Source organism: Lepeophtheirus salmonis, chromosome 6 (assembly GCF_016086655.4).
Source record: "Lepeophtheirus salmonis chromosome 6, UVic_Lsal_1.4, whole genome shotgun sequence".
NCBI classification, from domain to species: domain Eukaryota; kingdom Metazoa; phylum Arthropoda; class Copepoda; order Siphonostomatoida; family Caligidae; genus Lepeophtheirus; species Lepeophtheirus salmonis.
In genome coordinates this window covers 22,534,260-22,551,450 of record NC_052136.2, presented here as the reverse complement: position 1 = coordinate 22,551,450, position 17,191 = coordinate 22,534,260, and the positions used below count along the sequence as shown (strand labels likewise).

Here is a 17,191-nt window from a genome sequence, read left to right as displayed (position 1 = left end):
TTCTTGCAATGAGGTAAATCTATGAATTTTTGAACGAACTTGTTGAAAACAAATCTGCTTCTACCATTCAAACGTTCCAATAGCTTCATAGCCTCGTCATAACCCATCTTATTGATAGGCAGGGAAACTACTCTGCTTAAAAGTTCGTCCTTTAAACAATTCTTCAAATACGAGAACTTCAATAAAGGATACATATTTGACAAAATAATTAATTCTTCAAAGGATTCTCTCCAGCATGAAAATTCTGTCAAGGCTCCATCAAACGAAGCAAACTGAATCCTTCGAACAGCATTACATAAGGAGCTCTCATTACAAAAATTCGTGGACTGAATAGTTGGAAGTTCCCTTGCATGTTTAAACTCTTCTTCTTGTTCATCTTTAATTGATTTTGATTCAATCAACTTGAAAGCTATTTTTGATTCCTTCAGATTCTTCACATATGTATTTATTTTGGAAACCATTGTGCTTATCCCAAACGTACTAAACAATCTCCATACTTGCTAATTCTTTCATTATAATATATTATGGGGACTGCCTTTCATAAGTAAGATCTAATAAATCAATTAGTATACCAATTTGATGGGAATTGATCATCCCTGATCTAATTTCACTGTCTATATTCTTACATGCCTCTAAAAAAGCCAATTACAAATGATCATCCTTTTTTCCATAACAAAAGGAGCATACTTTGTCTTTCACCACCTTTTCTGTAAAAATAATTAAAAAAGAGCGTTCTACTGACTGCTGTGTGTTCCATTGAAATCTCAGCAAATAGTAATTCAATAATTAATTAAGGTTAAAATTCATATGTGATATATTAAAGCATTAACAATCAGTTAAAAACCAAACAAATCTAAGAACGTGATTGACGAATTTCCATTACCGCACTCCAAGCAGTTGGGCGTCTTCAGGACTATCTTCTACGCCGTTAGCAAGTCCGAAACGTTGGAGAGGAAGAAGGGCCTATCAAAAAAGCCAAACTGAACCCGGAGGATTTAAATAAAACAGCTGAGGCCAATCCCCTCAAGTCCATGGAGGCCAATGTAATCTCAGGGTTTCACAGGATACTGTCCATAGGGCTATCAAAAAAGTAAAATGAAATATCCTGTTGAGAGGGATAGGCAAATTTTGACACCAGGATTGAAAGAATCCCATCGTCTCTGTTGCAAGTCTCAATTGAGTTCTTTTGAACTCTATTTGCATACTTTGGGCCCCCTTCAGCCGAGATACCATCCCCCTCAAGAAGACCTTTAGAGTGCATGTCAAACGAAATCCAAACACCGAGACCCTCAAAGCCCCTGTTAGCCAGCCCTGGGACGGCATGATAGAGGGCTATATCTGCAGCGGTGTAAGATAATACTACTTAAAAAGTTTAAATTGAAAATACCCCACAACTGGATATGATGCTAAAAAAAACTACAGGTAGTGAGTGTTGTGTCAGTCCTTATTTACTTGTTCTAGTCCAGTCTTTGAGTATGTTCTCAAGACTACCAATCCTTCGGATTGACGTTACTAATACTGATTAAAGAAAATGAATTTAGTGATGTCATCAAAGACAAAACTTTATAAGTGTTAGGATGGATATATAAAACTGAACCGGACCGGGCCAAGACTGAACTTGATGAAACTAAAGACTTCACTCCTAAATAAGGACAAACACAATAATAATTACTCATACTACTAAAATTAGGTGTTAAAATTAGAAGATAACTCCTTTATGTCGTTACCTTGTGAAACTGGGAGGAACACCAAATTTCTATTAAAGAAATGAAGGCAAGAATATAATTTAGCTTTGAGCCCAAAATCTGATATCAGTTCTTTTTTTGGGGGTCGTCAGGTTTCAGAAATATATGATTTTTTTCCAATTTAAAGATTCTTTTAAAAGTCTATTTTATTTTTTGGAAATGTTTCCAATTTTTTTATATTAGACTAAAATACAAAATACCATTTTGTTAAAGATACATTTGATACGTTTAAACTTACAAAAAAAACTTTTTTTTTCGAAACTTTTGAAATATATATTCAATCTTTTGTGTTCATTGTGAAAGTATTCTTATTATTATTTACAAGTCTACTTATAAATACATTTACAAATATCAGTATTTGGAAAACTGCCCGCGGAAGATAACCCTGGAGAATATAGCGATGGAGAAAAATTCCCAGGTAGGAAAATTGTCCGTATTTTGTTCAAACTTCATAATGAATATTACTTCAACATGAATTCGCTTAATATTATTTATGGCCAATATCTAGACTTATTTGTTTTTTTCCATCACCCAAGGGAGTATCTTCAAGTGTGATTAATGTTACTGCAATACAGGGGGAGGAGGGTGTGGGCGATAAATTGCTTAGAGCTTCTAAAAATATGGTTCAATACTCTCAGCCCTCTGATTGACCAGTGTTCCAGGGGTAGTGTGGGATCGTTAAAAACCACCGCAAATTCATCCCATACATCCAAATAACCCCTCTAATACTACAAACTAGTTCAAAGCCTTTGAGTTGGCTTGAGTCCCGGGGTTAGTGTGGTATAGTTAAAAAACAACACCAAAGCATCACATACCGGGTGTAGAAAAAGTGATGAGATCTGCGTCTAAGTAGTCATTAAAATATTCATAATTAATCAAGATGATGTTGTACATAGAAAATTATATTTTATAATATTTCTTACTATAACAATACACATTAATTATGAATCTGGCCACCATCTGCCTCAATGACAGCCTCCAACCGCTTCCGGAACCCGTCGCACAGATTGGAAACGTAGTCCTTTTTCATAGTCCCCCACTGGTGGTTAACGGAGGTCTTCAGGGCATCAATATTCGGTGTGGTGGAGACTGAAGGATTTCTTCTCAATTTGCCACTAAATGGAGTTCTTGGACCAGAATTTTATTTTGCTACCCATCCACTCTTGTACAATATTAGCAGTATGGGCGGGAGCTTGTCCTGCTGAAATACGTAAGTATACTTGTTGGACTTCTTTATGGTCTTGGTGATTTATAGGACCATATCTTCCTTCAACACCATCAAGTAGTCGGCTTCAGGTAACCGGTATCCAACAAGAAACCAAATTGGAGGCATTTTTTCTCCAGTTGATGCTACAACCTCCAACATCATCACAGAGGGCGGATGTTTGATCTAGGTGACTTTTCTGATGCCGTTGTCAGCCTTACCAAAGCATACCAACCGATCGTTTTGCTTATGTAGACTGGGTCAACGGTTAAGATATTTTTAGCTGAGAAAATAATAACCCGTTTGCTGTTGTGCTTTATATCATTCAAGAGTTGTTGAAATAACTGAAGACAGAGTTATTTTTGACGTTAGGACAGAAGTGGCCCCTCAATTCTTCTAAGTGAGCTTCTGGATGGCCTTACCCACAGTAGACCGATGCACCTTCATCCTCTTATCTTATTTTTTCATCGTTGGGTTAACTTTAAAGGCATCCATGATGTCTTCAGGCTTCACGTTGGCGAGTCTTCCACTCTTAGGTTTGTATTTGTATTTAAGGGTTCCCCTTCAGCCAAACGATTTCTGACCCGACAGACTGTGGGCATATACATAATTTTTGTTTACAGCATGTACATCAATCAAAGGCTTAGAATCTAATCTATTTAAAAATAATCAAAAATTTAAGATTTAATCAACAACACCCATAACAACTATATTTTTAGAAGGTCTCATTACTTTTTTTACATTCAAAACCTTCAGATTGTGCGGGGAACTTGAGGGTACCCTAGGATCCTTAAAAACCACAGACAATTCGTACAATTCATCAATAGAACACCTCTAACACCAAAAAATAGAAGCCCTGGTTAGAAAATAGAAAGCCGTATTTTTTCTGTATTTTTGCCCCACTTAAATCTTTTTTCTTATGGATGCTAAATTAGATGCAAATAACATATTTGTATTTAAATTATCATATCAATGATTTTTTTTTCTTGAATTTGTAATGGGTACACTCAATTTTAGCTTAGTTTTTGGTTTAACTTTTAGGAAAAATTAGAGTATCTAACAGATTTCTCTAATTTTTTTTTTTGTACCACGGTACAACTATATTTCCACCTATTATTTTATATAAACATTATTGTTAATTTTTTAACATATTAAGTACAATAATCTTCAATATTATCATAAAATCTTTATGCAATAGTGTTTTTGTGTATCTAAATTTATATAACAGAACTTGTACTTTGGCAGTTATGTAATTTATTTCCACTTGATATGGGCCGGTATATAAAAAATCTTCATACACAAGACTCAACTTAAAATTGAAAAACAAAACATCTCAATCACTTTTTCATTATATGAGTTCACTAAAATAACAAATATTTGGATGTCTCCAGTGATTATTTACAGAAGAAACATGTTCTCTCTCCCGATGTTCTACTATATCTACTACACAAGGTTAGTAAGTTGGCAACCACTCTGTACTTCATCCAGAATAATGAATAGTTTGCCATTCTATTAAGCCCTCTGATTATCTCCCCGGCTGAGGTATTAAAGCAGACATCCTTCTTTTCCTTTATTTGATATAAAATTAATTTTGTTTTGATTTGCCCACTATAATACTTTGTCATCATTTTCATACAATAAAAAAAACTATCCCTAGGGCCAATTTATCTTCTCTTAAAAAACCTCTTTAAAATTCTTTATCTGGCTTTAAACTATCCCACACTACAATCGGGACCCTGGCCAACTCAACGGCATTGAAATAGCTTGTGGTGTTGTTAGAGGGGTTCCTTGGATGTATTGGCGGTGGTTTTTAACAATCCTACACTATCCCCCGGGACACTGACTAATCCGAGGGCTGAGAGTATTCAACCATATTTTAAGAGGCTGTAAGCTATTTATCCCCCCCCTCCTCCTCTTGTATTGCAATAACATTAATCATACTTGAAGATACTCTCTTGGGTGATGGAACAAACAAATATGTTTAGATGTTTGTCAGAAATAAAATTAAGTGAATTTATTATGTGTTAATATTCCTCCGGAAGTTTGAACAAAATACGCACAATTTTCTCACGGGCAACTTTCCTCCCAGTGAAAGAAAAAACGACACAAACCTGGCTTGCACCTTTCCTAAGGAATCAACCTTTTAGTTTCTTGGAGCATTCCAGATCTCAGATCCGTACATGAAAATCGGGAGCGCATAAAGTTTTTATAGTTTTACCATAAACAAAGTGTCACGAGTTTTGAAGCTTCATTTAATCATTCCCAGGTTTCGATTTGTCTTCTTTATAATATATTTTATATCCCTCTTAAATTTCAAATCATGAGATATGTAGACTTAGGATCCAAGTAATTATCTACCCCCTCAAGACTTGGGTGGAGGAACTCTTATTTGGAGAAAGGAAGCAGGATCAATATATTAATATTTATAGGCATTCTGCAAGTTACACTCCAGCTAATAAATTTTGTATAGAAATCGCCGACAGAACATATGATTTTCGTATCATCCTCGTAAAAGAATGTACCTTCTCAAAAAATATCTACTAAGTCAATAGTGTAAATGTCAAAGGACGTGGGTACAAGTACAGTACCATGTGGAACAGATCAAGTAACAATTGATTACTACACTCTGTATCCTATTCGTCAGCTAGGAACTTAGCCACTGTATTAACCGACCATTTATGCCGATGGTAGACAATTTAAAGAGAAGTTCCCCATGAAAGACTTTGTCGAAGGCTTTGCTGAAATAAAAGTATATAAGAACACAGTCAAGATTACAGTTACGACAAAAATGACGATAACATCCCAGAAAGAAATTAGATTCAAAACACTCGACATATTAGGACGGAATCCCCAGAAATATGCGGCTTAAAAAATCATAGATTTTGGTTTGCTTCTTAAAATACATTATTAGTTAATTTGAAAATAAGGTAAAATTAATTATTTGGAAGCTTATTTAGAGTTTGTTCGTTCTGTGTCGGGAGACCGAAAATTAAAGAAGATATTTTTGAAACCGAACTATACCTCGTCTTACATAGTAAAATGATAGCGATGATGAGATTTCTTGGTTCACTTTGGTTTTTGGCTGTTTTCGCCAATGCTGCCTCTAGAATGAACCATAGTGGAAAAATTGTAGAGGAGATGAAGTTGACTTAACTCAATTCCCTTTCCAATTTCATTCGAAACCACTTGAGGATTCTGTGCTTCTGTGATGGACATAGATAATATTATCACATATGTTCATTTCTGTGATAGCTTCAAAGCCAAAAATGTTCAAATCATTACTGTTGAACATGATATCTTCTCTTAGAAATAAGATTGTTGTATTTAAAATCACCTACCACGGTTACTTTGGATCCCATGGTGTCAGCTACAAAGTTTGTCTTTTGAAATTGAAGTCCTCCTTGGACCTCAACGAGTAATAACTGTATCATACCATTTCTCTGTCAAGAGTTAATATCTTTTATAGGATTTATTTCTTTATAGGAAAGTCAAGCCTGTTACTATCCAAGTTGCTTCTGATGAAGGTGAGCCTCTGAATCATATTTGTAATTTAAAGGAACAATTTTATATTAGACTATAGTGATGCCTACTACGGATATATTGATGAGACCATTCGATTTTTTGAGTTAAACATAAAGTTTTTTAAAAATATTTTTATCCTCCATATATGTTCGAGTCTACTGTTAAGTCAAGAAAAAAAATCTGTAATCTTTAAAAAAATAAAGCTATTCTCGGAAAAAAAATAAGTATATTTCAAGTTTAGACTTCTATTTAATTAATGATAATTCAATCCTAAGAAAAATCAATTTAAGTCTACAAAAATAATACATTTTTGAGACTTTTCATTTGCATTGAACTCACATATTTATTAATAGTTGGAATACTGGAGTTATTCTTTTTGAAAATTTTCAAAAAACAGATTTGATACGAAAAAAATTATTGAAGATTCGTAATCAAAAGGTCAGACCTTTTTAAAGTACTTGAGAAGAAAATGAATGCAAATCATATCATACTAGTGATTTAAGGCTCAACTACCAGATTTTAGAAGGATGCCATTGAATTATTGTACGAAAGAACATAATTCCGAAAATTTAAAATGGATAATGCTTCAATTATATTTATACCTTTGAATATATTTTATAACTGTATTCTATATTCTTAACTAAATTTACAATTTGAATTAGTTGGGAATAGTAATATTTAAAAAATGTTGCCACATCAACTGTCAGTATTGTAGGTTGAACAATAAATATGCATATACACCGAGCAGAGTAAATAAAAGTATAATAACTTTAGTTACAAAAGTCAATTTATAATACATTGCGAATAAATGAACAATCTAAAGTTATATGGATTTAAAGGGGTTGAAAAATAAATATACAACCACACATCTACATATAATTGCCAGTTTTAAACTAACTCAAACAAATTTTCAATCATATTGGAAAGTCAATATGTCACTCTTAGGCGTTGTGTTTACCTTTAAGGAAATAGATAAGACAATCAATTAATATACATTTTTGCTCGATAATTAATTACTTTCCTCGTGATCAGCACTAGAGAGGGTAGAAGCAGAATTGAGAAGTATACTGATCCCAAAAGGCAAGGTCAGAGCTTCAAAACAAACAAAGAAAAAACACTTAAGGAATGTCTTCAAAATTTTAAAAGTTTCAATAAGAAAGAGTTGATATAGAATTGGAATTTGATAGGATTATGATATATCGAAGGTTTGGTAAAGCATTTAGATGAAATTCAGCACTTATCGATAAAAAAAGAAAACATTGCCTCCCAACTCCAGGTTCGAAAAAAAATTCGAAGCTCCAGAAAGAACTCTAGGTTAAGTTTGAGTAACGGGGAAATCAGAAGTGAGATAACAGAACTGGTGGAGGAAATAAAGTCATTTCATGCAAATCTAAATAAACGTAGGTACTATAAGTAGGATGCTATTTGTACTTTTTGTTTTTGTGGAAAAAATACAGGGGACAGATACTAAGATAAGGCCTAAATTAAAAAAACACTTTTGAATTATCGAGTGTTATACCTACGAGAATATTAGGAGTCTTACATTACTAGAATTTAGATTCAAAGTTTTATTAAGGACTACAAAAAAAAAGTTTCAAGTCACAAGGACTTCCGTCCTGCCTTTTGAGTTTTATAAAAAGTTAACTGAAAAGCTGGCTGGCTGGCATGAAATGGAATAGCAGTGGTATTCATGAAGATAACTGGAACGAAATTTGGACCTCCGTCAACAAAATAATTTCTTGTTGGAAAAGATTTAACCTTCAAAAAGAGTAGAAATTTTATAACAATTTGCTAATAACTTTAATTTTTATATAAGGCTGCATCAAGTCCGCACCTAGTTGAAAAAGCTATTTTAGAAGAAGGCTTAATTGTTTGTTTTATAAGAATTATATCGAAGCCATGAAAAGACCTAAATCCCATATAGGTGATGGAGTAGCCCAACTATCTCGTATTGTCCCGAAAATTTACTCCAAAAATTTTGTGGATATTTCAAGAAATCGAGCAGTAGAATGGTGAAGAAGTATAACGAACCGAGAACTGTACATTTGGCTTAGGATGGGGACCAATCTAACCAATAAAATTACATATTTGATCTCTCCAGCTTGAGGCTCAGCTCAGATAATAATTTGAATGCTCACCCCTGAATTTAGAAAGGACTCAACCATTGATATAATTCGGCAAAATATGAATAAAAGGTTATTTTTATAAATTTAAAAGACCCCCCAATTTTAGAAGAACGTGCAATCACACGAAATATTTTAACTGTTCATAATTTAAATTCGAAAGAATTCCTCAACGATGGTAGGATAAGATTTCCACTTGTTAATTCTTCAAAATATTATTCAATGCTTTGCCCGTAGCATGTTCAAATGGTACCACTAAATTTTGATGCAGCTGTGAATGGACTCTGGAAGCTGCATAGTAAGCGTTTGGTCCTCCCTATGGGTTGGAAAGGAAAAAATGTACTTTCTCTGAGGGGAATGAATGATGATAAAAAGTTTACTGTGCAGTTACAAATCTCCACAGATTGTATTAAATATACTAGGCCCTACAAGAACTGTGGGAAAATATATAATAACACACTTCATGCGTCTGTAGACTGCCTTCCATCTATATCCTAAAATATTTTGTATCTATAAATCTAAAAGGGCTGACGAATGGTAAGAAAAATGTGTAAAAGGTCTTTTTTTTTGGAATTTCAAAGATGAAGGATGGAACTTCTGAGGTAACAAGAGCTCTGGACTTTGCAGTTCTTAATTGTAAAGCCCTCATCGCCAGCCGACTAAATAACTATCATTGTATTCTGGAGGATGAGTTGAGAGCTATCATCTTGGCAGCTTCAGCCCGCTATATCTCTCTCAGAATGAAAATTCCTAAATCAGGAAGTGAGTCATGGAATATTGCATGGGAAGAAATTCGGTATCTTCAATCAACTTCACGGAATCATCGAAGTATTTTAAAAAGGGGTTTAAAAACTTTAACAAATATTTATCATAATTTTTAATTAACATGTTTACTATTTTTTTTTTTTAAAGATGGATATTAAGAATATTAGTGAAAATGCTACCCCCCCACCATTAAGTATAAACTATAATTTTAAATTATGTAATTTTTGCTCCAGTTTAATCATGTATGTTCTATATAATATATAAACCAAATAAAGAAGGTTGAAAAAAAAAAAAAAAAAAAAAAAGAAGCTGGCTCCATTTCTTGAAGTGGCCTATTGTGAGAAATGGATATTGGTTTTTGTTTTAAAATTCACGGGTGATGGAGTTTTAATGGTCCTATTAAAAAAAATATGGATAAACTTATAAAATGCTTATTACCAGTGACTCCAGCTAAATGGCAATTTTTCCTAGATTATAAATAAAGAAATGAAGAAAATAATAAACAGAAAAATGGATGATTATATTTGCAAATAGTTTCAAATCATTGACAAATGAAATCAAAAAATGTTTATTTGTGTTCAACAATCCAGTCAATGAACTTGGAGACCTTGCCGTAGACACCTGGGTATCCAGGAGCAGCACAACCATATCCCCAAGAAACAATACCAACGAGGGTTCCGTCTTGAGCCAATGGACCACCAGAGTCGCCTTGGCAGGAGTCTTTTCCAGGGGCAGCAGCACAGATCATGGTCTCATCAATAGATCCATAGTAGGCATCGCTACAGTCTAATATAAAATATCTTATGTAAATTCATAAACATCGTATATGAATATGATTATGAGTCTCACCTTCATCAGAAACAACTTGGACTGTAACAGCTTTAAGAACTGGAGAAGCTGGACCACTGGAGGAGATAGTTCCCCATCCGGAAACAACAACATCACCGATGAATTCTTGGTCCTTTTCTGGGAGAGCAATAGGCTTGACTTTCCTATTAAGAAAATAAAAATTAACGATTATCACAGGAATGGTATGATAGAGTTCTTACTCGTTGAAGTGCAAGGAGGACTTCAATTTCAAAAGACAAACGTCATAGTTGGTTCCATGGGATGCGAACATCTCGTGGTATGTGATATCAGATACACCAATCGTTTGTTCATCTCCACTAGTAGAGAAGAGATCGTGTTCACCAGCAACAACTTGGACTTCCCATGGGAAGAAGCTGTCGCAGCAATGAGCAGCAGTGATGATAGTGTCCTTGTCCATGACAGAAGCACCACAGAAGTGGAATCCTCCTGTAGTTTGGAATGAAACTTGGAAGGGAATGGAGTTAGGTTCAACTTCTTCTCCTCCGACGATTCTTCCACCGAATCTGTGTCTCATGGACTTTACTCTCATGAAACTCTCAGAGTATTTGATCTGAGGGGGGACAGCATTGGCTGCAACAACCAAAAATAAAAGGGCACAGAAGAATCTCATCATGGCTGGAAAATAAGATATGATTTGATTGATTAGTTTTGCTCTCAAATCAGATTAATGTACTTACTGATTGTGTGACTTCTAAAAAAAATAGTTTGCCTTATATATGTTCAATATGTAAATATGCAATTGATTATTTTATTTGCACAAAATGATAAAGTTTTTGATTATAAAATAAAATCATCCATTTTAGATTGCAAATTGGGGGAGACCGTGGACACAGTTGTAACACTTAAAACATTATCAAAATTACGTAGATTTACAATTACTCAGAAACGCAGAAATGGAGCACACCTTATATACTTATGCTTGCTATTGGTTAAATATATGTATTAAATATATTATATTGTAGTTTTTGTGCCGGCAAAAGGTAATTTTGCCTTTAACTATTAAAATAAATTTTCTTAGAACATTTAGCCTTAAGCCATTTTGGCTAAATGATATTTCACCTTTATGCAGAAATAAATGATATTTAATACATCGTTATTTTCAATTTTGGTAAGTATTGAAAATAGTATGGAAAATAAATCATTCTTCAACCTGTGGTAAATTTTCTTTGTCTGGCACCTCTGCGTATTGCAAATTTGAAATTTGCTCCTGGATTTATTGCAGCAGTTGAAGAATTTGGTATATTTCTACAAAAGAGATATAGGGTTTGAAGAATTTGGTCTATTTCTACAAAAGAGATATAGGGGTTGAAGAATTTGGTCTATTTCTAAAAAAGAGATATAGGGTTTTAGAGTTTCCATAGGGTGAATTTAAACATTCACTTGATCTTTATAGGGATGATGGCACATTATTTTTGGAAGCCAACACTGAACGTCAGTTAGTTAGAAGCTTTTTTTTTTGTATTCTAAAGTCTGTAGAAAAATATTCCCACATGTTTGGGATTGATAATTTAAAAAAACTGAAACAGATTTTGTCGCGGCAGAGATTTGGAAGCCTGATTTTTCAAATATATTTTAAGTCTGTGATGTCAAAAATATGGTTGAAGTTTTATCAATAGCATGGAATATACACGACAGAACTTACAAAAATAAGTTCCATTATTATATAATGTGGCTTATAAAAATTAAGAAGATTGAAGAAATACTGATAAGAGTCGAACTGTATGGTGCTCAAATATTTGCCCTGGGTTTAAATAAAGAACACTTTCTGCCTCTTTTAATTGAGAAGTCAATTAATCAAGAAAATTTGTGACTAAATACACTTTTTTATTCAACGTACATCTCTTCTCTCTAAAAGGTAAAAAATATATTGAAGGCGAGCTAAATCTACTATCTTCTAGTATTCCCACGGAATACAAGAATATTTTTATTGGTATAACGAAAAATTATTTTGAAATAGAGAGTTACTGTGTCGGGTACTCCCCTATATATGCTTTTGATGATGTGTACTATTTTATCAAACAGATTGTTCCAGAAAATTTCATTCTTATGGGGTGCTGCTTATCTTGTCTTATGATAACAACGTATGAGTCGAACACAACAATAAATGTAATTCATCAAAACGTTGCAAAGAAACATTTCTTCAACAATACAGAGGGTCCGAACTGCCTAGAAACTGTGGCTTATACTTTTTTTTTTTTTTGTCATAATATGTCTAGATAGGCTATTTGGAAGCTGAATAAAACCAGTCTAAATTAAAATAAAATTTACCCTCATACATGCTACTCCTAGTAATATTATCATTTTGTAGCTACCGTTGTACGCCTCAGTCCACACATTGAAAAAAGAAGAATCCAAAGAAAAACAGAGGAAATTATTGAATGCAAAACATTTGTTTAAACTCATGTAACTTCAATTCAAAATTGCTAAATATACGAATAAACACTAAACTAGGTAATTAGGCAAAAAATTATAATTAAAGAGCATCTCAAAAGTATATATTGATGAAAGGTGGATTCAAATAAATAAAAATCATTTTTTTTAGATTTTGGCATGTATAATATTCTAGTTCAGAAATTGAGGGTTAAAAAAATTTCTCAATTTCTGACAAAGAATCAAAAATCTGTATTTATATAAAAAAATAAAACACATTTTGTCTTTTAAAAAAAGGCAACAATTCTAATTTGAAAAAAAAAAATCAGAAAATTATCATCATGCATCGATAGAATATTAGGCATCTAGAATAGTCCACAAAATATATCTGTTTTCGCGCTCATCTATACCGAATCTAAGTCAATAAAAAAATTACTCAAACTGAGTGCAGACTTGAATACGACTGCTTTGAATTGATAAGAAATTAATTAACAAATGTGTACCTATTGGTTAGTTGACTTTTTTTTATCTGTGCGTCCCGTTTCTTATAAATTATCTAACCAGATTCCCCTACAACAATTTTTCTTTCTAGATTTCTTTATAAGTTTTGTCAGAGACAAATACTACTTGATTATTTATTTCTCTAAATACTTCTCCAATACATTTATTTTCCAATAATTTAATTAAAATTTATACGTTCATTAATAAAATTGCCATAAATCTTTTTACTCCCATTTTAATATGTTTTATGATGAAAGTCTGTGTTTTTGTATGACATCACATTTTTAAATATTATTATATATCTCCCAAAAATTTATACAACAATTTTTCATAGAAGTTGCAGTATACACAACACTCAACAATCATGTGCTTTGTGAATCTTGAGAGGTAAAGGTCAAGGTAGCCCAAAACATATAAAATGCAAAATATACCATAACTTTAAAAGAAATTGAGAAACATAAATCAATTTGATTTTAGGAGGAGGTTTTACGCTCAACCAAGTTCTCATTCTAGCTTATTGATAGAGATTGATTCTGAATGTTACTTAAATCCATAAATTTATTCAAGTTATGGCAGGAGATTTTGAAATGATTCGGTTCTCTTTCTTTTCCTTCGTATTCATTGTAGTAATGTGAATTTAACAGGAAAGGTCAACAAATTACCCATTTTCATTGAATTAAATGTAGAGTTAAAATAATGAGTCGAATTTGACTTCAGTTATTTGATAAAAATTGCATCCATCACTACCCACCTTGGGTCCTTAAAACTTTTATTGGAATGATATTGTTGAATCTCAATTTCAATCATTTTATGATCTGATCCCAGATAAGGGTGATAGAGTGCATTTGTTATTTTTGACCAGATAGAAGAAGAACCAAGTGCTAAATCGATCTTTGATGACTTCCTCCTACTTTTCCAAGACACACTATCCTTTGGCTTAGAAATCCTAATGATATCACATAGTTCAAGTTCCATGATAAGTTTGGTGAATATTTAAAGATTAAGGTAAGGAAAATTTGATTTATATATATCAACATTAAGATCACACAATTAACAAGAGAAGAAAAAAGTCATTCTTGTAGACGTTAATGAATTTATGACGTATAACTTATAATCAAAAAATTTATCATCTTGTGCAAATAAAATATTCCAAACAATATTTACTTATTGAACATATATAAGGCAAACTATTTTTTTTAGAAGTCACACAATCAGTAAGTACATTAATCTGATTTGAGAGCAAAACTAATCAATCAAATCATATCTTATTTTCCAGCCATGATGAGATTCTTCTGTGCCCTTTTATTTTTGGTTGTTGCAGCCAATGCTGTCCCCCCTCAGATCAAATACTCTGAGAGTTTCATGAGAGTAAAGTCCATGAGACACAGATTCGGTGGAAGAATCGTCGGAGGAGAAGAAGTTGAACCTAACTCCATTCCCTTCCAAGTTTCATTCCAAACTACAGGAGGATTCCACTTCTGTGGTGCTTCTGTCATGGACAAGGACACTATCATCACTGCTGCTCATTGCTGCGACAGCTTCTTCCCATGGGAAGTCCAAGTTGTTGCTGGTGAACACGATCTCTTCTCTACTAGTGGAGATGAACAAACGATTGGTGTATCTGATATCACATACCACGAGATGTTCGCATCCCATGGAACCAACTATGACGTTTGTCTTTTGAAATTGAAGTCCTCCTTGCACTTCAACGAGTAAGAACTCTATCATACCATTCCTGTGATAATCGTTAATTTTTATTTTCTTAATAGGAAAGTCAAGCCTATTGCTCTCCCAGAAAAGGACCAAGAATTCATCGGTGATGTTGTTGTTTCCGGATGGGGAACTATCTCCTCCAGTGGTCCAGCTTCTCCAGTTCTTAAAGCTGTTACAGTCCAAGTTGTTTCTGATGAAGGTGAGACTCATAATCATATTCATATACGATGTTTATGAATTTACATAAGATATTTTATATTAGACTGTAGCGATGCCTACTATGGATCTATTGATGAGACCATGATCTGTGCTGCTGCCCCTGGAAAAGACTCCTGCCAAGGCGACTCTGGTGGTCCATTGGCTCAAGACGGAACCCTCGTTGGTATTGTTTCTTGGGGATATGGTTGTGCTGCTCCTGGATACCCAGGTGTCTACGGCAAGGTCTCCAAGTTCATTGACTGGATTGTTGAACACAAATAAACATTTTTTGATTTCATTTGTCAATGATTTGAAACTATTTGCAAATATAATCATCCATTTTTCTGTTTATTATTTTCTTCATTTCTTTATTTATAATCTAGGAAAAATTGCCATTTAGCTGGAGTCACTGGTAATAAGCATTTTATAAGTTTATCCATATTTTTTTTAATAGGACCATTAAAACTCCATCACCCGTGAATTTTAAAACAAAAACCAATATCCATTTCTCACAATAGGCCACTTCAAGAAATGGAGCCAGCTTCTTTTTTTTTTTTTTTTCAACCTTCTTTATTTGGTTTATATATTATATAGAACATACATGATTAAACTGGAGCAAAAAATTACATAATTTAAAATTATAGTTTATACTTAATGGTGGGGGGGTAGCATTTTCACTAATATTCTTAATATCCATCTTTAAAAAAAAAAAATAGTAAACATGTTAATTAAAAATTATGATAAATATTTGTTAAAGTTTTTAAACCCCTTTTTAAAATACTTCGATGATTCCGTGAAGTTGATTGAAGATACCGAATTTCTTCCCATGCAATATTCCATGACTCACTTCCTGATTTAGGAATTTTCATTCTGAGAGAGATATAGCGGGCTGAAGCTGCCAAGATGATAGCTCTCAACTCATCCTCCAGAATACAATGATAGTTATTTAGTCGGCTGGCGATGAGGGCTTTACAATTAAGAACTGCAAAGTCCAGAGCTCTTGTTACCTCAGAAGTTCCATCCTTCATCTTTGAAATTCCAAAAAAAACAAGACCTTTTACACATTTTTCTTACCATTCGTCAGCCCTTTTAGATTTATAGATACAAAATATTTTAGGATATAGATGGAAGGCAGTCTACAGACGCATGAAGTGTGTTATTATATATTTTCCCACAGTTCTTGTAGGGCCTAGTATATTTAATACAATCTGTGGAGATTTGTAACTGCACAGTAAACTTTTTATCATCATTCATTCCCCTCAGAGAAAGTACATTTTTTCCTTTCCAACCCATAGGGAGGACCAAACGCTTACTATGCAGCTTCCAGAGTCCATTCACAGCTGCATCAAAATTTAGTGGTACCATTTGAACATGCTACGGGCAAAGCATTGAATAATATTTTGAAGAATTAACAAGTGGAAATCTTATCCTACCATCGTTGAGGAATTCTTTCGAATTTAAATTATGAACAGTTAAAATATTTCGTGTGATTGCACGTTCTTCTAAAATTGAGGGGTCCTTTAAATTTATAAAAAATAACCTTTTATTCATATTTTGCCGAATTATATCAATGGTTGAGTCCTTTCTAAATTCAGGGGTGAGCATTCAAATTATTATCTGAGCTGAGCCTCAAGCTGGAGAGATCAAATATGTAATTTTATTGGTTAGATTGGTCCCCATCCTAAGCCAAATGTACAGTTCTCGGTTCGTTATACTTCTTCACCATTCTACTGCTCGATTTCTTGAAATATCCACAAAATTTTTGGAGTAAATTTTCGGGACAATACGAGATAGTTGGGCTACTCCATCACCTATATGGGATTTAGGTCTTTTCATGGCTTCGATATAATTCTTATAAAACAAACAATTAAGCCTTCTTCTAAAATAGCTTTTTCAACTAGGTGCGGACTTGATGCAGCCTTATATAAAAATTAAAGTTATTAGCAAATTGTTATAAAATTTCTACTCTTTTTTGAAGGTTAAATCTTTTCCAACAAGAAATTATTTTGTTGACGGAGGTCCAAATTTCGTTCCAGTTATCTTCATGAATACCACTGCTATTCCATTTCATGCCAGCCAGCCAGCTTTTCAGTTAACTTTTTATAAAACTCAAAAGGCAGGACGGAAGTCCTTGTGACTTGAAACTTTTTTTTGTAGTCCTTAATAAAACTTTGAATCTA

General features: G+C 33.3%; 2 protein-coding genes across 2 annotated transcripts; one reads left to right on the top strand and one right to left on the bottom strand.

Moving 5' to 3' along the window:
- Positions 1-9,858: 9,858 nt before the first annotated feature.
- LOC121119229 (trypsin-1) lies at positions 9,859-10,911 on the bottom strand. Its single transcript, XM_040713850.2, has 3 exons — positions 10,409-10,911; positions 10,209-10,351; positions 9,859-10,145 (listed from the first exon to the last, which is right to left on the bottom strand). The coding sequence occupies exons 1-3, from the start codon at positions 10,840-10,842 to the stop codon at positions 9,928-9,930; spliced, it is 795 nt and encodes a 264-aa protein (XP_040569784.1). The 5' UTR covers positions 10,843-10,911; the 3' UTR covers positions 9,859-9,927.
- A 3,399-nt stretch (positions 10,912-14,310) lies between these two features.
- On the top strand, positions 14,311-15,362 carry LOC121119230 (trypsin-1). Its single transcript, XM_040713851.2, has 3 exons — positions 14,311-14,812; positions 14,870-15,012; positions 15,076-15,362. Exons 1-3 carry the CDS (start codon positions 14,379-14,381, stop codon positions 15,291-15,293), a joined length of 795 nt encoding a protein of 264 aa, XP_040569785.1. The 5' UTR covers positions 14,311-14,378; the 3' UTR covers positions 15,294-15,362.
- Positions 15,363-17,191: the final 1,829 nt, after the last annotated feature.